This window comes from Panthera tigris, chromosome A2, assembly GCF_018350195.1.
Source record: "Panthera tigris isolate Pti1 chromosome A2, P.tigris_Pti1_mat1.1, whole genome shotgun sequence".
Lineage (NCBI taxonomy): Eukaryota > Metazoa > Chordata > Mammalia > Carnivora > Felidae > Panthera > Panthera tigris.
Genome location: NC_056661.1, coordinates 11,480,946 through 11,501,824, shown reverse-complemented (window position 1 = coordinate 11,501,824; position 20,879 = coordinate 11,480,946). Strand labels below are relative to the sequence as shown.

Here is a 20,879-nt window from a genome sequence, read left to right as displayed (position 1 = left end):
GTGACCCAAAGAGCCCTGAACCCTCTCCTGGCATCTCCAGTGTCCGGGTTTGAGGCTGGGCTTCTGGTTCCCGTGTTCCAGGTGTCCCCGGTTGCGGCCATTTGTATGAGGACGTGTGTCCATAGCTGCTGAGGTCTTTGTCACTGTCTTGTCTCTTGCATGGAATGGTGAGCTCTTGCAGGGCATGAGGTCCCTTCTCCTCCGTTTTGGTAGCGCGCTGTGCCCTGTGGCTGTGCACCTCACAGAAGCTTAGCACGGCCCTCCGTGAAGCAGCTACCAGCAGAGGTGGCACGCCTTGGGCAAAGCATGTGTCCTCCGACACCAGCAAGAGCCGGCACCCTGGCAAGGAGCTCAGGGGAAGCCAGGCAAAGCCAAGAGGTGTCTCTTGGTGACAGGAACTTGAAAGGCACCGTGGGTCCCGTCTCCTACCTCGTTGTTGACTTCATCATTTCCTAGGCCAAGAGTGCCGACTGGGCCTCCTCTCCCTCTCTGGGGTTCGCACACCAGCGATTCTTGGCAGGGGACAAACAGGTGGCAGAAGATCCTTAGCATATATCTGTGGGTTGGGTGTGTGTGTTGGCAGTTGCCCATTCCTTGCAGGGACAGGCCCACCCTGAACAAGGCCATACGATGGCAGCAACAAGCCGCTGGCCCCTGAGGAACCAGGGCACACACTGCCTTCTCCCTGCAGCACGTTGGCTGTGTCCCATCACGGGGACTTGTCTGAGGCTGGTCTTTCACGAGGAAGGGGATGCTGGTTGGTGGCCACCTTTGCTGGCCACGGTAGTGAGCACCTTCTCCGTTTCCTCCGGGTCATTCCTGAGACGCTGGCCTGCCTTCCCTCCCTCTCTCCATCAGTCCCTCCCCTAAAGTGCTCACTCTGCAGCCAGGCCTTGGCCCATGCTGACATCACCACTCTCACCACAGTTGTGCAGCTCTGCTTCCCCTGGGAGGATGGGAAGGAGTCAGCTTAGAGGGCAGTACAGTTGGAGGCAGCCATGTCGTTACTTTGCAGCTGCGTGACACAGGGCAGGTCCCTTAATTTCTCTGAGCCTCACTTGGCTGATCCATCAAATGGATGTGATCATTTTGAGTGGCACTATTGTTCCCAAGGCAGAGCGGGCTGGGGTACAGACACTTCGGTCACCATAGTGGCATCTGACCCAGCAAGTGGGGGAGACACTGGGCGAGGAGGTCTCTGTAGCTCATCTCCCAGCGTACCCGGGCATCATCCTTTAGTGGAACTCGTGGGCAGGGAGGCTTTTCAGACGTGGTCCCTGCTAGGAGAAGTGGCAGGCAAATGGGTAGGTGACGCCCCATACGTCTCTCTCTCCCATGACCGACTCCCGTCCCTGACGGAACCCAGCTACCCTCCCTGTCACCGTCACCAGCCCTTCTGAACTTACCCTGTGTTTTCTCCTGGCTCTGCCTCCAAGGCCGGCTCACAGTCCTCTCCCCCAGCACCTCACCACCTTCTCTTTCCCTCTGCAGAGATGGCTCCGAAGTCAAAAAAGAAGGGGCACCCCGGGAGGGAGCAGAAGAAGGTACGTGGTCTCAGGGGTGTCCTCCAGCAGGTGAGCAGCTGGCCACCTGCCCTCATGGGCCCCGAGGGTACACAGGCGTGTCCCGCCTGCCTGATGTCAGCCTGTCTGTCCGCAGCACCATCACCACCACCATCAGCAGATGCAGCAGACCCCGGCCCCCGTGCCCCAGCAGCCCCCGCCGCCTCCCCAGCAGCCCCCGCCGCCTCCACCTCCGCAGCAGCAGCAGCAGCCCCCACCCCCGCCGCCCCCACCTTCCATGCCGCCACAGGCAGCCACCACGATGAAGTCCTCGCCTCCGCCCTTCATCGCCGCCCAGGTGCCCGTCCTGGAGCCCCAGCTCCCAGGCAGCGTCTTCGACCCCATCGGCCACTTCACCCAGCCCATCCTGCACCTGCCGCAGCCCGAGCTGCCCCCTCACCTGCCCCAGCCGCCCGAGCACAGCACTCCACCTCATCTCAACCAGCACTCGGTGGTCTCTCCTCCAGGTGAGCTGCAGCCACGCCTGCCGAGGTGCAGGGAGGCCCCCTTCCCGTCCTGCTCTTTCACTGACTAGGCACTCTGGGTGACCTGTGGAACCCCCTCGGCTGTAGTTGTGTTGCTTCCAAAGGGAGGCCAGTTGATTTCCCAAGCCGTTAAGGAAATGACGGGAGACTGAGACGCACGCCATGGGACAGGCCCCGCGTAGAGTTAGTTCTTTGATACGGAAGACACTGATTTGTTCCTTCCGTGGGGTGGGTGTCGCGCGAGGTAGAAAAAAGATACGCTGCCGCACGCTGCCTCCAACCTGGGGATGGAGGTGCTGGGGGATGCATGCACACTTGGGCCAGAGACAAAGTAGCGGGGTGGGGGGGGGGCGGTTGGGGAAGGCCTGCTCTGAGACCCACAGGGCAAGGAGGGAGGTCGGGGGGCAGGGCACAGGGCAGAGTGGCACTGGCGAGGGGCCCGATCCCATAGACTTCTCTGGAAACTGTTCTTATTCCTGAATTTGTGGGAGGCCAGGGAGGGTGGGGCAGCCAGTGGAGGGAGACCCGTAGGAGGTCAGGATGGAGTGGGAAGGCTGGGCCGTGGGGGTGCAGAAGCCGTGAGCCTCACTGCCGCGCCCTTGTCTTTCCAGCTTTGCACAACGCGCTGCCCCAGCAGCCGTCGCGGCCCAGCAACCGAGCCGCCGCCCTGCCCCCCAAGCCCGCCCGGCCCCCGGCCGTGTCACCTGCCCTGGCTCAGCCACCCCTTCTCCCACAGCCCCCCATGGCTCAGCCCCCCCAAGTGCTATTGCAGGAGGACGAAGAGCCACCCGCCCCACCCCTCACCTCCATGCAGATGCAGCTCTACCTGCAGCAGCTGCAGAAGGTGCAGCCCCCCACACCGCTACTCCCTTCCGTGAAGGTGCAGTCCCAGCCCCCGCCCCCCCTGCCGCCCCCACCCCACCCCGCCGTGCAGCAGCAGCTGCAGCAGCAGCCACCACCACCGCCTCCCCAGCCGCAGCCACCGCCCCAGCAGCAGCACCAGCCCCCCCCGCGGCCCGTGCACATGCAGCCCATGCAGTTCCCCACCCACATCCAGCAGCCCCCACCACCCCCGGGCCAGCAGCCCGCACACCCACCCCCTGGCCAGCAGCCGCCACCGCCACAGCCCGCCAAGCCTCAACAGGTCATCCAGCACCACCCTTCACCCCGGCACCACAAGTCAGACCCCTATTCAACTGGTAAGTCGGCCCTTGCCCCCTCCCCCGCCCCGCCCCGCCCCGGGCTCTGGGAAAACTGGTGTTGGGCCCAGAATCTTGTCTTTAAGAAGCCCAGTGGGTCAGCTCAAGCTCCAGGCTGAGGTGGGCCCAGAGTTGAGCCTTGAAGGCTCTGGGTTGGTTGGAGAGGTGGCCGAGAGGGGGCGTTGGGGCTTTATGTGGCATTGTTATCTGGGGTCTGTCTTGACTTGCCACCTGAGATGACTGAGAATGGGGTCCCCGCTGGCCCTTGTCTGGGAAGTCGCAGTCACGAGCATTACAGTACGTTGTGATCCTGTTAGGTGGGGAAGCCAGGAGCCCAGGGAGGCATCTTATCCATTTCTGAGAGTCAGGACAGGCTTCCTGGAGGAGGTATCAAAGAATGAGCCAGAGCTAATTTAAACAGGGTAGGAAGTGAGGTCCAGACAGAGTTAGGGGGCAGGCCAGGGTAGCTGGGGCTGTTTGGGAACCTGTAGAACTAGGTGCCCTGCTCTCAGCGTTGTAAAGCTCACCTGGTACATGAGGACCATGTGGGAGAAAATTGGGTTTAAGCTGAGAGGTGGCTTGGGGCACACCCAGGAGCCATCTTCCATTTCCTGCTCCCTTTCTCCAGCCTGGTTCAGGCTGCCCTTTCCCACAGCAGTGGTCAGGCTGCACCCTCTCGCCTTTCCTGGCCCCTGTTTTTTAAGTGTCTGTGACCATACCGTGCCGGGCAGCTTCAGCGAGGGGGATTGTTCCAGTCATTGCCTCCTGGTGTGCTGACGCGTGAGGATCAAGGTTGAAGTTCTTGGACTTGGCAGGGAGGACCACGTAGCCTGGCTGGGGAGTGCAGGTGCCGCCTGCAAATTGAACAACAAGGCTGTTGATCTCGGGCCGTGACTGCTCCTAAACCTAGCAAAAGCTGCCAGGTGCCAAGTGGATCATCGCATGCCCTGAGCCAAGAACAGCTGTCTGTCCTCCCTGGGAAAGGCTGCTGCTGGTCCCAGCAGCTGTGCTGCTCGCCTGTTTTCACCCTTGAGGAAGGCCAGGCTTCCCTGTGGGGGGCAGTGGGGGAAAGGGGTAAGCCTCCTCTGGCCACCTACGCCATGAGTCCCCAGGCCCACCTCCCCTGCTCTCCTGCGGCCTGGGATGGGTCACAGGGAGCAGTGTGGGTTGGAACGCAGCCGGGGACTTCGGGCCAAAGGCCAAGTGGTTGGAGTCTCAAGGGGGTTTCACAGGCATCTGTGGGCATGTGGCCAGCTTATAGGCACTACCCCCGAGCCATTGGACCTCCCCTCTAACGACTGGTAGATTAAACAGGTGCTGCTGAGGGAGCCACCCGGACAAGAGACTGTTGCAGTCCTGTCCTATGCCTGCAGATCCCTAGGCCTGGACTGGGGCCACCGACACCAAGTCTGGCAAAACCTGCCACGCGGGGCCAGGGGCCAAGGGGTCAGGGGCAGGCTGATCCTTGGCACCATGTTGTCTCTGAGCAGCCGTTCTACCTCTCTTGAGGTTAGGAGCAAGTTCTGGCTCTAGAGGGATGGGGGCAAGGAAGGTCCACCATACTTGGGGCATTGTGGTCTGTGCCAGGCCCAGGAGACTGGTGGAAGGCCAAGGGTGTCTGTATCTGTGCTGGCAGATGGCGGCTGGAATCCAGCCTGGAGAAGGTCAGTGGAAGGGCCTGCGTGCGGAACTTGGGTTAGGTTGTTCAGTGTGAGGCACAAGGCAGGACCGGGAGCACGGAAGGGCACTGCAGAGAGGTGGCTTTGTGTTAATGGGCAAGTATGGCTTGTCCCATGCTGGGGCCAGCCAAGACATGTCAAGGATCCAAGCAGGAGGGTGTTTCCATGCTGGAATAGGTAGAGAGTTGAAGGCGGGACTTGGTGACTGTGACCTAAGGCTGTTTTCTCACCAGTGAAACTGGGGAGTCAGGCTTAAGTGCTTTGATGGGGCTTTCAAGACTCCTGCCCTGTGCCAGGTGCTTGAACCTCATGGCTGCCTGGATCTCCACTGACCCTCCCCTATGCTCCCACCCCACCGTTGGTTTGAGGAAGGTGGGTGGCTGGGTGGGCTGGCTCAATTCCCATAAGAGCCACAAGGTGAGGACTGTTCTCCCGGCTCTGCTGTGGTGGGCCAGTTCCAGGAGTCCCCCTTGTGTGGGGCTTGCAGGCTAAGTTGTGTGGGGAGGGAGGGTCCTGGGCATCTGGCCCTAGGCCCAAAACATTTGTCCATGCAGGCAGGTTAAGCCATGCGTGGACAGCTGGGAGCCCAGGATGTCTATTCTGTGAGGTTATTGAGGTCCCTTATATTTAACCCAGCCTGTGCCATAGAGGCATCTGGAAAGCTTTTAAAAAGCACTCGGGCCCAGACCTTACCTGCAACCAAATACATCAGAATCCACTTTTCAAAGATTCTTGGTGATTCTGACACCAGGACTGAGCTCGTGGCTCCACAAAGCGCTGCTATACGCACAGCAAACTAGGGGCCTGACCTGCTCAGGGCTCAGCCACTGTGGGTCTCGGCCGGGCCCAGGCCAGTGGCTTCCATACAAGTTGATGTGCTCCTTGTCACCTCTCCTAGGTCACCTTCGCGAAGCCCCCTCCCCGCTTATGATACATTCCCCCCAGATGCCACCGTTCCAGAGCCTGACCCACCAGTCGCCACCCCAGCAAAATGTCCAGCCTAAGAAGCAGGTAAAGGGCAGGGCTGGGCCACAGCCCCCAGGGCCAGGTGTGGGCCGGTGCCAGAGGCACCCACCTGCCTCACCGGCCGCCGTGCCTGTGCCGTCCCAGGAGCTGCGCGCGGCCTCTGTGGTCCAGCCCCAGCCCCTGGTGGTGGTTAAGGAGGAGAAGATCCACTCACCCATCATCCGCAGCGAGCCTTTCAGCCCCTCGCTGCGGCCAGAGCCCCCTAAGCACCCGGAGAGCATCAAGGCGCCCGTTCACCTGCCCCAACGTGAGTGCCCTCTCTGCCCCCGGCCTGCACTGGACGAGAGCTTTCTGTGGGCTTATTGACTGTGCCCTGCTGGGCTTGGGGGCAGGGGGGAATGGGCCCCAGCCGAGGCCCACAAGCAGTTTGTGTTCCAGGGCCTGAGATGAAGCCTGTGGACGTCGGGAGACCTGTGATCCGGCCCCCTGAGCAGAATGCACCCCCACCAGGGGCCCCCGACAAGGACAAACAGAAACAGGAGCCGAAGACACCAGTTGCACCCAAAAAGGTAGGAGCAGTGAGTCCACGAGTGTCCCTCGCTCCAGGGAGGCACCTTGGTGGGTGTGCCCGCAGGCTCTGGGCCTCTTGGCAGGGCCCCTCACCCCCCACCCTGTGGTCTCTCTGCCTGGCAGGACTTAAAAATCAAGAACATGGGCTCCTGGGCTAGCCTGGTGCAGAAGCATCCCACCACCCCGTCCTCCACAGCCAAGTCCTCGAGTGACAGCTTCGAGCAGTTCCGCCGCGCTGCCAGGGAGAAGGAGGAGCGTGAGAAGGCCCTGAAGGCGCAGGCCGAGCACGCGGAGAAGGAGAAGGAGCGGCTTCGGCAGGAGCGCATGAGGTGGGCTGGGGCTGCAGGCAGCCTGGGGTTTTCTGGGGCTTGCTCTGCCCTCCTTCCCGCCCTGCCCCTGCTCACTGGCGGCTCTGGCCTGCTCTCCTCAGGAGCCGGGAGGATGAGGATGCGCTGGAGCAGGCCCGGCGAGCCCACGAGGAGGCTCGCCGGCGCCAGGAGCAGCAGCAGCAGCAACGGCAGGAGCAGCAGCAGCAGCAGCAGCAGCAGGCGGCCGCCGTGGCCGCGGCCGCCGCCCCCCAGGCCCAGAGCTCCCAGCCCCAGTCCATGCTGGATCAGCAGAGGGAGTTGGCCCGAAAGCGGGAGCAGGAGCGAAGGCGCCGGGAAGCGGTGAGTGGGGGGGGGACCTCTGGGCAGGGGCTGCGAAAGGGGGCCGCGAACCCCGGGGTGAAGGCAGTCTCTCTCCGAGGGGTGGGGTGAGCACCCCGTGCGGGAGGGGGGGTCGTGGGGCGGGACGGGGGCGGTGCTCAGGACAGGGCTGCTGCTTCTCTGCACTGTGCTGGCCTCAGGGTCTCAGAGGGGGCTCAGAGCCAGTGCCGAGGTGCCTGGATGTGGGCCCTGAGGGCATGGCCAGTGCTGGAAGGGGCTGAGGGGTGGGCGGGGAGTTCGGAAGCCATAGCGGGGGGGGGGGGGGGGGCACCTCTTCTCACTCCCTCCTTCCCACCTCTCCCCTCCAGATGGCAGCTACCATTGACATGAATTTCCAGAGTGATCTATTGTCAATATTTGAAGAAAATCTTTTCTGAGAGCACCGAGGTGACTTCTGACTCTGATTTTCTGGCAAAACGTTGACTCTCCATAGTGTTAGGGGCGGCAGTGGAGGCGGTAGCAGCGGCGAGGGGGTGTCTCCGGGCCTGGCCCTCCTGCATGCTGTGCCCGGGGCAGGCCTGACGGGCAGCTGAGGATCGCAGAGCCTGTCTGCCTTACAGCCAGCTGGACAGCCCGCCACCCACCACCCCCTCACGGGACGTCAGCTCAGAGCACGCCTCGCCACGAGCAAGTGCCGGCCAGACCCAAGCCGCGCGTCCCCGCGTGCAGGGCACAGGCCCTGCTCTCCGCCAAATGTCTACACAGTATACACAGGACATTGTTGCTGCCGCCACCACCGTGACTGGTTTCTGTCCCCGAGAAAGTGACGTTCGTGACGTCCTGCCCACCAGGAGTCCTTCCCCCCACACCCCAGCCACCACCGCCCGCTCCCAGGAGGCCAGGGCAGGCCCGAGCGAGCTGGAGGCGGGCGAGGGCGCCGGCCCACCCCTTGCTGGCACTGACTTTGCCTTGAACAGACCCCACCCCTCCCCTCCCCCCACAAGCCTTTAATCGAGAGCCGCTCTCTGTAAGTGTTCGCTTGTGCAAAAGGGAATAGTGCCGTGGAGGTGTGTGTGTGTCCATGGCAATTCGGAGCGAGGTGACTGTCACACGCGCGTGTGTGGGCCGGCCTCGCCCGGTGAGTGAGGCCACCAACCAAAGTCAGTTCCTTCCCAACTGTGTTTCTGGGTTTTTTTGTTTTTTTTTGTTTTTTTTTTTTTTCCTATATATATATTTTTTGTTGGATTCTATTTTATTTTTAACTCTCTCTTCTCCTCCAGACACAATGGCACTGCTTATCTCCGAAATGGTGTGATCGTCTCCTCATTGAGCGGCGGCTGCCACCGCGCTGTGGGTAGTGTGTGACCGTGGCTGTACTGTGTAGTGAACATAGTTGGCATATCTTTGTTTGAAGTTTGTTGGTGACTCCACCAAACTGGTGTAAAAAAAAAACTCAAAAAAACCCACAAAAAACAAAACAAAACACAAAACACACAAAAAAAAACTGCCTATATTTTACTCAGTTTCAAACTTTATTAGTCTATTTTTAATTATAAAGCCATGTTTTCTTTTCCCTCCCCACTCCTTTGTTTTTTAATGTCAAATCTGTTTTGAGTTGTTTTTTACCAGGAAAGGAAGGGCCAGGGGATGAGGCGGGCACGGGGGGCTGGGGGCCACAGACCACTGAGGCAGAGGCTCCCCACCCAGCCTGACCAGCTGGCTGCCACTTCCCCTACTTTTTTTTTTTTTTTTTTTTTTTTTTTTTTTAATTTTATAATTGGAGCCCTTGGTGAGGTTACGTGTGCCATGAGAACCCACTCTACACCACGTCGCTGGTGCCTCAGTGTTGGCCAAACTCTGGAGTCACTGACTGGTTTGACTTTCATACGGTGAATATGCATTTGGTCTGTACTGATCATGGAATAAACACATCTCTCTTTTTTAATGCTGGTGTCTTCCTGACATTTCTTTGTGAACCACCTGTTGCCTAGGTTAGGCCCAGGGCCGCTCCCCCCCCCCCCCCCCCCCCCCCCCCCCCGCCCCAAATCCCAAACCACCTTTGTACAAGAACTACCACCAGGGCCACCTAGGCCGTCTCCTGTGACCACGTTGAAGCTGTGACACGGAGCCCAGGCACCCATTCTTTCTATGGACCCTGGTCTCCTAGCGGGGTGACATGCTCCAGCAGAACCTGGCCAGACTCCAGACAGTATTTTCCCCCCTTCGCCCTCCTCCATCCTGGTCCCCCACTCACCAGAGGACTTGGGCCACTTCTGCCACCTTGCCTGCCTCTACCTTAACTGCTCCTTTCATTTAAGCTCAGGGTTAACCAGATGTTCTTAGATAAGTGTCCATCCCCCACAATGGGATCCTCCCCCGCCCCATGCATGTAGACACGCACGCACACATGCCTGCCCGAGAGATCCTGCTGTATGGCTACCCTGCCCCCCTTGCCTGTGTGCCACAAGGCGAGGGGGGCACTCAAGAGTGGCTAGGATGTAGGATGAAAGTGTATCATTTATGTGTGCAGAGACGTAAACTGAAACATTTCTAGCACTGTTTCTTAACCCCTATCTCCCTTTTCTGTTTCAACCGGAAAAGCCCTTGTATCATCTTGTGTTTGGGATCTGCCGAAACCTCTTGGCAAGAGTGTAGTTCAGGCGACCGGCCAGAGGCCCCCACTTGCCTCCCTACCCTTGCCCCACCCCCCAGCAGGCACTTCCTCGATGTGCCACTGTGCTGCCGGTTCAAGTGGGACTTCATTGGTTCTTTGGGGTTTCTTCCATCTCATCCCACCCCCTCGCTTCTGTTCCGTGTTTTGTTCAGTAACTTCCCCAGGCCAGGTCCGACTGTTTAGCTGGAGAAATGGTTTTGTCTGCACCTTCCTTCTAAAGATTTAATTCTGCCATGGCCCTCTCCACACCTCCCTGATGGGTGTTCCTCTAACTGGGTTGTAATTAGAACTTGGATCTACTATTTAATTTCTCTGGCCATTTCCCATTCCCTCCCACAGTACTAGAAATCTTAGTCCTATACAAGAGTAAGAGGTGTGTACAAGCCCCCCACTGTACTGTATGCACGGATCGCTTGGCCAATAATTATGTCAGTGAATCTGAGACTTGTATTAAACACTTTAGACATTTGTAGAAGGGAATTCGTAGACTTTTCACTTATATACTAAAGTTTTTTTTTTTTTTTTTTTGTGCAGTTCTCATTGCAAAAATAAACATTTGTACTGAATATAAAATTAACCATCCTGTGACTACTGCTGTGTTTTTGTCTGAGGGCAAAGCTGGGGTAGGGGGATGGAGGGAGTCAGTTTTGTGTAGCAGAGGAAGAAGGGCGAGCCCCAGACTCCCACCAGCCATGCAGCCAGATTAGAGGACTCAAGGAGGCACAACCGGGATCACCCAGTGGCTGTGGAGGATTGATTTGATGGAAAGTGTAAAAGAAACCGAAGCTGTGATCCAGGCTAATCGTGCAAGAAAAGAAAGGTACTTGGTACAGGGAGAATAAACCTTTGTACAATACCAGCCATGTAATCATAGCCGTCCAACCGAGTCTGAAATACATTGTTTACTGAGGCCGAACCACATAAACCACCATGCCCCTTTAAGTAGGAACCCACAGACTTAATTATGGGCCCAGGATGGTGTCCTGTTCAGCCTTAACAACACAAAGGTAGAGGTTAGCAGTGGGAGGTGACAAAAATAATGAGAAGGGTGTTTAAAGTTAAAGAGGAAACCAAAAGGAAAACTAAAAATGGGTAGGGTCCGTCCAGGGGTGGTGAGGCTTGAGTCCATCCTTAATGAACTTCCTAAATTGGTCCTCAAGAAATGGCCACACAAGCCTGTCGAGCGAGATACCTGGGTAACCACCAGAAGAAAGCTAACAGCGTTCCAATGGCCGCCTCCGGGCGGGAGAGGTGGAGCCCGAGATTGTTGCTTTTTTCATAAATCCCGTTCAGCAAGTTGTATGGCTTTAGGCAAATGACTTAATCTCCGAATTTCAGGTTCGTGGTCTGTAATACAGAGATGTGATAATAGTACCTACACTTAATAGGGTTGTTACGTGGGTTAAACGGTGAGTGACCGTGAAATGTTTAGGATCTTGGGGGAAGGTTGCAAAACAGGAGGAAGAACCTGCCCTGTCGGCCTTCTGGACCGATCCTGACCCACTTCCTCTTTCTGACAGCCCCAGGGACTCAACCGGCCCGGTCCTCCGGCTCGCGGGCGGGGTCAGCCCTCTAGAAGTTAAGAGTCTCCGCGTCTCCATTGGTCGCCACCGGCGAATCCCCACCCCCCAGCCCGGCCTCAACACCTGCCGATTGGCTCCCGGGCGAGACCTGTCACCCGCACGTCAATGACCACCGCCCTCCAATCACAGCCGTGCAGGGGCGGGGCCGGCGGGCGCTGGACTAACTGGAGGACTTCCCGGGGTCGAGGCCACTGGACCCGCCGTTGGAACCAGGCCTGGGTGAGGGTGCTGTTAGGTCTCTCCCAGCCAGGCCAAGGACAGGGCCGCGCACTCCAGGGAGGGGAGCTCCGAAGGGCGGCGGCAGGGGCTCTCAAGTCCTCCCCGGGTTGCGGCGACCGCCCGCGCCTTCTAATCCCAGCCAAGGCACTACCTGTCCCCTCCTTCCGCTTCCGGGCCCGCCCGCCCCGCCATATTAGGTCCCGGCCCCGCCCCCCGTCTCTTCAGCCCGGACCCGGGCCGACCCCCAGCTTATTGGCCCAGCCCTCGCACCCAAAGTATCCGGGCCCAGCCTCCGGCCTTCTCACGCCCAACTTTAGGCCCCGCCTCATCTGGACTCCACCCTCGCCCCGCCCGCCCTCTAAGCCACGCCTCCATCTCCTATGCAGCTCCTAGGCCAAGGTGGGTCCACGGTTCCGGCGCGTAGGCCGCACCTACCCTGCATTGCTCCGCCCCTTCGCTCTAGGCTCCGCCCATTTCACTAAAGTCACCTCCTTATCCCCTGTTTGTCCAGACATCAATCTCCCTCTAGACTTAATATTCCCACCCACCCGCGGCGGGAGTCCTACTAGGCCCCGCCCCCTCATGAAGCCCACCCCCCCCCACCCCCCGCCTGCCTAGGCCCCGCCCTCAATTCTCTTCCCCTCTCCTCAAAGCCCCTCCCCAGCCTCGGAAGCCTGGTCCTCGCAGGCTCCATCCCCGCACCCTATCCTTGTTCCCTGTCTCCGTCGCGCCCAGGTGTTTACCTGGCACTTAGGTGACTCCTGTGCGGTGGCTGTTTCGATATAAGCCTCCCTCCTCTTTTCTCGGCGCGTTCCTTAAGCCCCGGAGGCACGGAGGGTCCCCAGACCAAAGGCGGTGGGCTTCCCAGCCCGGATCCCGCCTCGCTGCTGCTGCTCTCGCCCCCCGCCCACACCCCCGAAGGCAGCGCCGAAGTCGTCCCGGGTCGCGGCGACATGCCGGAGCTGGTGGTGACAGCGCTGCTGGCGCCGTCGCGCGTCACTCTGAAGCTCCTGCGCGCCTTCATGTGGAGCCTCGTGTTCTGCGCGGCGCTGCTGACCGCCGCCGTCTATGGCTGCATCGCGCTCATGCACGTGCTGTGCCGGCCCCGGCGCGGCTGCTGCGGGCGCCCCCGGCGCACCCCACCCGCCTGCTTGAGCGACCCCACGCTGGGCGAACACTGCTTCCTGACCCTCAAGGTGAGCGCGCGTGCGCGGGCGGCTGTGCGGGGGGCCGTCGGGGCTTCGGGGGGTCGAGAACCCCGGGAGGTCGGGCCCCGTCGGGGCCGAGCCCCGCTGAGCGGAGAGCAAATGGTGGAATCCAAACGGGGGTCGGCGCGTGGCCGGAAGGGCGGGCAGTGTGTGTGTGTGGGGGGGGGGGTGTCAAGCCTAGTGCGGAGGGCCTCCCCGGGTCTCTGACTGTGTCCTCCCCCAGAGCTCGGGCCTGCGCCTCCACTATGTCTCCGCTGGACGTGGCAACGGACCCCTCATGCTGTTTCTGCACGGCTTCCCGGAGAACTGGTAGGTATGAAGCCCAGGGGCTTGGGGCGCCCAAGGCCGCAGGTGGAGCTGGAGGTGCCGCGGGGCTGGCTGGGTAGACCGGGGGCCCAAGGCATAGAAGGGGGTGCTCGAGGACAGGCGTCTCCAGGAACGTCCCTGCAGAGATGGGACAAAGAGGTATCAGTGTCGACGCTGCCCTGGACCCAGAGTGCAGCCGACCTTGCCTTCGGCGCGGCGTTCCCCCATCTTCCTTTCTGGGAAGTCCAGGGCAGGGAAGTGGGGTTGCCGAAAGCCCCTGCCGGGCGTAGGGTGGAGGTGCAGCCTGGGGACCCTGACTCAACCTCCCTCTCCACCCGCCTGACAGGTTCTCCTGGCGCTACCAGCTTTGGGAGTTCCAGAGCCGCTTCCACGTGGTGGCTGTGGACCTACGGGGTTACGGCTCCTCAGATGCACCTCGGGATGTTGACTGTTACACCATCGACCTGCTGATGGCGGACATCCAGGATGTCATCCTGGGCCTGGGTGCGGATACCCCCATCCCAGGCCTGGCCTCCCTCACCCCTGCCTCGCCTCTCCCTGGCTTCTCACCTCCCACTGGTTCCTCTCACCCCCCAGGTTATTCCAAGTGCATCCTGGTGGCCCACGACTGGGGTGCGGTCCTCGCCTGGAATTTCTCCATCTACTACCCGTCCCTGGTGGAGCGGATGGTAGTTGTCAGTGCGGCCCCCATGTCTGTGTACCAAGGTGTGTTGGGGAGCCCGGGACGCTGGAATATGCCCGTGTGGAGGGGCTTGTCTCTGTGTCTGCACTTCCTTGTCCACCAGTCAACACCGGCCCCCCCCCCCCGGGGGGCTGGGGACACCCATGATGCTCCCAATCTACAATCAGTGAGCGTGCACTCAGGAGTAACTCACGGTTTCTGAGCACTTACAGGTAACAATTGCTCTGACAAGGAGCTTTGCATATACATAACCAACACAAGCCTCTGTGCATACGAAAGTGTCGTTATCTCCACGATCCAGTTGGGGAAACCGAGGCAAGAGAGGCTTAATGTCTTTCTTCTGGCAAGGAAGGCATAGATGAGTAAGCAGATACCCGTCTCATCACCTGATTCTAATTCCCAGTATAATAGTCCTAGTGCTGTGGTCTCTCTCCCACTCTCTCTCTCTCCCTCCGTGTTGTTTCTTGTCTGTCTCTGTCTCTAGACTGTCAGCTCTCAGGCGGGCAAGGGAGTTTTGTTTGTGCCATTTACTGCTGTGTCGCCAGGGTTTTAAACAGGTCCTGGCATACGGTAGGTGCTCAATAAGTATTGAAATGCATCCAGACCTGGGCAGTGGCTGCAGACAGAGGTGTCCCCATTCTGTGGATACAGTGACCACTTGGCAGGGAGGGACACCGGCACCCGGGCCAGGAGGAATGTCGGGTCACCCCCACGAGGTCCGGCATGCGATGACATTCCTGAGTGTTGGTGCATCTGTGTGCCTGACCTGGGTGCGTGTAGGAGTGCGAGGGGGTGGGGCCACCCCAGGCCCAGGCCTCACATCTGCCTTTCCCCTGCCGCCCACAGACTACTCTATGCACCACATCAGCCAGTTCTTCCGTTCCAACTACATGTTCCTGTTCCAGCTTCCCTGGCTGCCTGAGAAGTTACTGTCCATGTCTGACTTCCAGGTGCAGTGGGGCAAAGGCCTGGGGGTACGTGGAGGGTGGGGGGCTGGGACTGGGCAGGCTGGGCACTGAAACCGTAGGTCTGCTGTGTACCCAGATCCTGAAGACCACCCTCACACACCGCAAGAGAGGCATCCCACACTTAACCCCCAACGAGCTCGAGGCCTTCCTTTATGACTTCTCCCAGCCCGGTGGCCTCACTGGGCCCCTCAACTATTACCGAAACCTCTTCAGGTGAGACCAGACCCGGGGCGGAAGCTCAGGAGAGTTCTGGGGGGCAAGGGGGAGGGGCGGTCATTCTGCCACCTGTCTTGGCCCTAGGAACCTTCCCCTGGAGCCCCAGGAACTGGCCACGCCCACGCTGCTGCTGTGGGGAGAGAAGGACACGTACTTGGAGCAGGGGCTGGTAGGAGCCATCAGCAGTCGCTTTGTGCCCGGCCGGCTGGAGGCCCACATCCTGCCGGGCGTGGGGCACTGGATCCCACAGAGCAACCCCGAGGAAATGCACCAGTACATGTGGGCCTTCTTGCAAGACCTGCTAGGCTAGCAGCCCTCGCTCCCTGGCCTGTGTGCACCTGGGAGTCCACACCACGTGCACACCACGACGGACTCCGGGATCACGCACAGGCGTGGAACTCCTAGACCACACACGAGTGTGTCTGTGGATGCCCGCAGGCGCACCAGGCTGTTTGCTCACACACCGGTGTGAGTGTCTGTGCACGTGAACGAGCACTTCAGCCCTGGGGAACCGGGTACTTCTCTCCTCTGCGGAGCTGGATACCCAGCGTCCTACCTCTCCCCTCCCTGGGGCCTTCCCCTTCCTGCCAACGTCAGCCCCCAGAGCTGCACAAACCACAGATTCTGACCTTCCCGTCCCTGGCTTTCATCTCCAATCTGAGTCTTCAGCTAAAAGCTGTTCTGTCCAGTAGGGTAACTGGCAGCCGTATCTGGCTGCTTCGATTTAAATGGAAATTAATTAAAATATGATCGATTAAAAATCCAGTCCCTCGGTCACTCTAGCCATGCTTCAAGGGCTCCACTGACACATCAGCATAAAGCATTCTATTGGACAGTGCTGATGAGGGTACTCCTAGAATAGGGGTGTCTGTACCTGGCTCCTGACCAGCTCTCCAAGGAAAGACCCTCATGTACAAGCAGGTGTGTGTCTAGATTCCTGTCTAGGCAGGCCCTGGGCAGCTCCCACCATCTCCCTCCCGGTTGTGACTCCAGACCCTGTAAGGTCAAGATCTCTAGGTGCGGCCTGGGCAAGATCCCTGGGATCCCTGTCTCAGATTCGTGGAAAAACAGCTCTAGGCTATGCTAGGGTGGATGTTTGAGATTCTGGACAGGGCACAGGAAGGGACCGGCTCCCTGAATGACCATCTGAAGTCTGAGGCCTGCCTCTCCAGCGCCTGGAATCTTCTCCAAGTTAACCACAGATTCCGCTGGTTCTTTGGGGCGGGGGGAGGGGGGGGGCAGTCTCTGGCTCCAGCCTCCAGATGAGGGTGGGACAAATAGAGGGTGAATCATCCAGCCTCAGGCTGGCCATGGCCCTTCTGTCTCCCCAGCCTTTGCCTGGCCTTTGGGGACCATGTCATGACGAATGCTGATGAATCTCTCTGGGGACCTGCAACCTCAGAAAAACATTCTCTTATCCCTGGGATGGGTCTGGCTGGCTAAAACTCGCCTGTTGGTCATCCCCCTCTGTACTGTCTTGTCTCTAACATAACATCCTTTTCATTCATCCTGTGTGTCAGGCACTGATCTAGGCGCTGGGGAGTGAACAACACAGCCTTACTCTGGAGTTAACAGAACGGGCATAGAGAGCTAGGTGAGTGTCTGGCGACTCAGGAAAGGCTTCCCTAGCTGGGGGACACACTTCAGGGAGTGGGAAGCCGTAAGCAGGAAGGTTGGAGGTGGAAATAAGCCTAGGCTACTGGAGTAACAACGTGGGGATTAGTGGCAGCGAGAGAGGAGAAGAGGCCACAGCCAGACCGCCAGGGGCTGTGAGGAGTTTGGATTCGGTTCTCAAGGGGAGTCAGGGAAGAGTTTTCAGCAGGGAGGAACATGGCTTGCATTTTGAAAAGCTCCCTGTTGTGGCCGGACAGTCCCACGCAGGAGTGCGAGCGGCGAGACAGCTGGGGGGCCATGCGCTGCCTCAGCACGGGCGGCCCGTGGGGCCCGACGGGGGCCGGGATCCCCAGCGCCCGACCCACCTCGGGCCCCCCCCCCCACTTCCAGGGTGGGAACAGTGCCCCTTGGGGTCGAGGAGATGGGCCGGAGGGGAAGGGGACCCCGCGACCTCGGAGCCTGGGGTGGAGGTCTGGGCCGAGGAGGCCTGCGGGCAGGATGAGGGTGGTGTGTCCAGGGGGCGGTGGGTCTGGCGACGGTTGCCAGGGTGATGGGGAAAGGGCTGATGGTTGACCGGAACGGGTAGCGGTTGTCTGGGTGATTGGAGGGGCCCAGGCGAAGGCTGACGGGAGGCCTCGGACAGTTGCTGGGGCGACAGGTCCGCTGACGGTTGCCAGGGTAACAAGAAGGCGCCGTCTTCCGCCTCCTCGGCTGCAGGCGGGAGGGAGTCAGAGTCTGGGGGTGGGGGGGAATTCATCGCGGTGATTGGGCAGAGTCCTGGCTAGCGAGCCAATAGAGACTCGTGACTCGGCCGAAGCCAGCCTCAGCCAATCGGGGCGCGCCTTTCTCCCAGAGGCGGGGCTGGGCGCTCGCATCTTTTCCAGGCCGGAGAAGGGACCCGGAGGGTTTGGAGGGAGGCGGCCCGGCTGAGACCCCTCCCAGGCTCGGCGACTCCCTTCCCCTGCTCCGAGCTCCCGGCTCCAGACCGCCTTCCATCATTCATTCATCAGTCAGTCGGTCGCTCAGCCATTCATTCATTCATTCATTCACTCGTTCATCTGTCCTGCCACAGGCTCAAAGACTTTGGCGGTACACCAGAGGAGGGGCAGGGGAGGCGGAGCCGGGCTCGAGTGGAATAAGCAACGCGGGGGGGCGGGGGGGGAGGACACTTGGGGAGTGGGAGGGAAGGCTCCCTGGAGGAAGCAGCCTTGGAGCTAACCCCTGCAAGGATGCGCTCCAACCCACGGAAGCCTCCACGCACAGCTGATTTAGTGTTTCTTGAGACTGGGAGGGAAGTTTGGGATGAGGGAAGACGTGGAAGCAGAGGACACAGGACTTGGATGTCCCGAGCACCCTTAAGCAGGAGTGAGGAGGGAAGGATGGGGACCCCAAGCTGTGAGCCTAGAGGAGATAAGTGGCACATTCAAATGGGGTAAGTTGAGGCAGGTTTGCCACAGGGACCACACAGAGTGAGCAGGGTTTGGAGAAACCAAAGGGGCAAAGCAACCATGGAGAGCCATTACCATCTCCTGGTCCCCCTGACCAGACAAGGGGAAAGAAGGATGTTAGAACCCAAGCACAGATTCATGCAGACAGGGCCTTTGGTCAAGGGGTGCTACTAGCTGAGCTGACCCCACAGGCAGGGATGCAGGAGGATTAATACCCCATTCTCTCCTTTGGCTTCATCTTCTGCCAGTGCCTCCTATTGGCCAGACCCACCTGGAAGCCAGAGGACAAGGCCGTCCATTGATGCACCAGTAGAGGTCAGCCTCTGGGGGCACGGAGTGGAGTGGAGGAGGGGAAGAATGAAGGGAAGGGGCACGGGGGAAAAGGGGGTGAGGGGGAGAAGGTCAGGAGCTTGGGGGTGGGGCAACATGAAAGCACTCACTGCAGATTCCTGTGAACTTCACTTTGTCGTGGAAGAGGGCTCAAGCTCTAGCCAAAGGAAGAGGTAATGAAAAGCCCTGGGGAGGCATTTCCCTTCTCTGAAACAGGAGGACAGGGAGGGAGGACAAGTGCCACACTTACAGGGAGAAAGACAAGTTTCAAGGGCCAGGGAGCCAAGGACAGGCAGGGGCCATCAGGGCATCATGGTTCAGACCTGAGCAGGAGGAGATGGGGTCTGGAGGAAGGTTGTGCACACGGACGACTCCAGCGGTCTGAGCCCAGGGCCTGGGAGGCCAAGATGCCCAGCGATGTCCCACCCAGTGGAGGGTCCTACGACAGGGACACCGCCACCTCCAGAGCTGCAGGGCCGGCAGCTGCTCAATAGAAGTGAGTTCCGTTCTCTTCACTCTTTTCCATACTCAGTTCTCACCCCCCCATCTCCTCCTCCAAGAACCGCCCCCCCCCCCCAGCCCCCAGCCCGCATCCCTTCCTCTGGCGGAGACCTGATCTAATGGGGGCAGTCTCAGAGCTGCCAATGGGCACATTCAAGTCCCACCTCCTGGCTCCTGCTCTGCACTGAAATGTGCTTGGTAGATTCATTCGATCGACTGATAGTTGTTTCACCTACTGTGGGCTAGGCTCTAGGCTGGACACTTGGGGATTCAGCAGTGAGCAAGACGGACACCCACAGAGCTCAGAATCTGAGGGGGACCCAGGAGGGATCATGTGGTAGGCGGGGTGGGAGGGGAGGCCATGGGAGCCCAGAGGAGCTAGTGTGAGGCCCCAGGGACCACTCCCTGGGAGAAAGGAAGGCAGAGCTTCCACAGGGATCTCCTACAACCTCCGATCAGCTTCTCCCTGCTAAAACGCTCCAGCGGCGGCCACCGTGCTTGCAATGAAATCCCAGACCCTTGAGACTTGGCCCCCATCGTCTTCCTCGACCTCCCAGCTCTCGGTCACTGTGTGCCCAGCACTCTGTCCCCCTCACCCTTCCTCCTCTGGGCCTTTGCACTCGCCTTCCCTCTACCTGGAACACCCTTCCTCCGGCTGTTTGCTCCTGTGTGGCTTCTTCTCCTTCTTCAGGTCTCAGCTGTAACGTCCCCTAACTCGGTGAGGCCTGTCCTGCCTGCCCCTGTCACTGAAATCTCTCCTCCCCCCTTGCCACAGTCCATGGTTCTTATTTGTTTGCCTTCTGGTTTCTTTTCTTCTATTTATTAACTTAAAAAAAAATTTTTTTTAAGTTTATTTATTTTGAAAGAGTGAGGGAGAGAGCGTGAGCAGGGGAGGGGCAGAGAGAGAGGGAGAGAGAGAATCCAAAGCAGGCTCCGTGCTGTCAGCATGGAGCCCGATGCAAGGCTTGATCCCACGAACTGAGAGATCGTGACCTGAGCTGAAATCAAGAGCCTGTCTGTCTTTGACAGCTGTGCCTGTGGTTGGTTGTCAGTAAAATGTTTGTTGAATGACTGAATGTTTGTTGAATGAGTGAATGAAGGCGAGGAGAGCTGGAGGGGCAGAGTGAACGGAGCCTGCAGGGTATGAGAAAAGAGCTCCCAATGGTGAACGCAGCCCGTGCCAAGTAAGCTGAGGAGGGTGTCACTCTGGGCAGTGGGGAGCCATAGAGGGTTGGAGCATGAGAAGGCCCTAGGGAGGCAGTGGCCAAAAGAGCTGGTTGGGTCTGCGGCCGACAGCCCCTGGAGTTCTGCCTTCCCACTCTTGCCCAGGGCCCACACCCAGCAGCCCTCACCCCTGCTGGCTCCCGTGGCCCGCTGTCTGGGCCTGAGGGCCCGGCCCCAGCTTTGGTGCAGAGGGCGGGACTGTGGTCCCTGGAGGAGAAGCTGAGGGCATGTTCTCAGGTTCCCGGTCATCGGCCCGGGCCCGGCAGCTGTGTCTTGGCCTGGGCCCAGGTCCTGTGTCCCTGGGGACTGAGCTCATTGAGGAGAAACGCAGTCCTGGGCCAAGGCGGCCATCAGGGGCAGGGGAGAGGGCTCGGGCTCACCCCCTATCTCCACCACATTGGGAACTGTGTGGAATCCCACTGCGAGGCTGTGGGAATGGTCGTTCCAGACTCTCCTGTCCCCCAAGGGTCCTGACACCTTGGGCTGGGCCTGCCACTGTGGCTGGAGGGCAGCAGGATCCTGGAGCCAGGACTCCGCATTCTACTTGCTGAGTCCTGGGGACTTGACATGGGATTGACACCCAGTAGGGGCTCTGTAAATGTGTCTTTCTGTCTTTTGTCTCCACTGCCCCTCATGCTGGCCTCAGCCTGTGTTTTCACTACTTTTGCTCCCTTTCCTTCTCTGTTTGCTATGGACCAGATGCCACTGGATCAGCAGAGTCACAGACTCTAGGCTTTCTGCCTAGCAAAAGGGGGGGGGGTGTCCAAGTTCCTTGGT

At 59.6% G+C, this 20,879-nt stretch overlaps 2 protein-coding genes and 2 long non-coding RNA genes across 12 annotated transcripts in view; 3 read left to right on the top strand and 1 right to left on the bottom strand.

Moving 5' to 3' along the window:
- BRD4 (bromodomain containing 4) overlaps window positions 1-9,053 on the top strand; it is an 86,765-nt gene extending 77,712 nt beyond the window's left edge. For 6 of the 7 annotated variants that reach the window (XM_042978438.1, XM_042978437.1, XM_042978439.1 and 3 more), the window contains 8 exons: window positions 1,492-1,544; window positions 1,660-2,029; window positions 2,659-3,246; window positions 5,824-6,198; window positions 6,330-6,460; window positions 6,585-6,790; window positions 6,892-7,129; window positions 7,477-9,053. In XM_042978438.1, coding sequence (XP_042834372.1) covers window positions 1,492-1,544; window positions 1,660-2,029; window positions 2,659-3,246; window positions 5,824-6,198; window positions 6,330-6,460; window positions 6,585-6,790; window positions 6,892-7,129; window positions 7,477-7,545 — 2,030 coding nt within the window. In that variant the 3' untranslated portion in view covers window positions 7,546-9,053. The remainder of the gene's footprint in view (window positions 1-1,491; window positions 1,545-1,659; window positions 2,030-2,658; window positions 3,247-5,823; window positions 6,199-6,329; window positions 6,461-6,584; window positions 6,791-6,891; window positions 7,130-7,476) is intronic. The other variant, XM_042978440.1, reaches the window with a different exon arrangement.
- A 1,616-nt stretch (window positions 9,054-10,669) lies between these two features.
- Window positions 10,670-12,404, bottom strand: LOC122236609. The gene is made up of 2 exons (XR_006214695.1): window positions 12,328-12,404; window positions 10,670-11,129 (listed from the first exon to the last, which is right to left on the bottom strand). It is a non-coding gene; the product is annotated as an uncharacterized LOC122236609 (long non-coding RNA).
- Window positions 11,452-16,177, top strand: EPHX3 (epoxide hydrolase 3). Of its 2 annotated transcripts, XM_042978428.1 has the most exons (9): window positions 11,452-11,584; window positions 11,902-11,983; window positions 12,405-12,780; window positions 13,016-13,101; window positions 13,445-13,602; window positions 13,696-13,824; window positions 14,648-14,751; window positions 14,846-14,982; window positions 15,070-16,177. In XM_042978428.1, exons 3-9 carry the CDS (start codon window positions 12,538-12,540, stop codon window positions 15,293-15,295), a joined length of 1,083 nt encoding a protein of 360 aa, XP_042834362.1. In that variant the 5' UTR covers window positions 11,452-11,584; window positions 11,902-11,983; window positions 12,405-12,537; the 3' UTR covers window positions 15,296-16,177. The 2 variants fall into 2 exon arrangements, with proteins under 2 accessions (XP_042834362.1, XP_042834363.1); XM_042978429.1 differs by lacking the exon at window positions 11,902-11,983.
- An 88-nt stretch (window positions 16,178-16,265) lies between these two features.
- On the top strand, window positions 16,266-18,938 carry LOC122236390. Of its 2 annotated transcripts, XR_006214447.1 has the most exons (4): window positions 16,266-16,579; window positions 18,296-18,362; window positions 18,493-18,550; window positions 18,699-18,938. It is a non-coding gene; the product is annotated as an uncharacterized LOC122236390 (long non-coding RNA). The 2 variants fall into 2 exon arrangements; XR_006214446.1 differs by having other exon boundaries at window positions 18,493-18,938.
- The last annotated feature ends 1,941 nt before the right edge of the window (window positions 18,939-20,879 follow it).

What these genes read in the sequence shown, in the direction of transcription:
- EPHX3 (XM_042978429.1), top strand. Translation starts at nt 12,538, where the DNA reads ATGCCGGAGCTGGTGGTGACAGCGCTGCTGGCGCCGTCGCGCGTCACT. An exon ending in CACGGCTTCCCGGAGAACTG is followed by an intron (nt 13,102 to 13,444) that starts GTAGGTATGAAG and finishes CCCGCCTGACAG; the next exon opens with GTTCTCCTGGCGCTACCAGC. An exon ending in CCCCATGTCTGTGTACCAAG is followed by an intron (nt 13,825 to 14,647) that starts GTGTGTTGGGGA and finishes TGCCGCCCACAG; the next exon opens with ACTACTCTATGCACCACATC.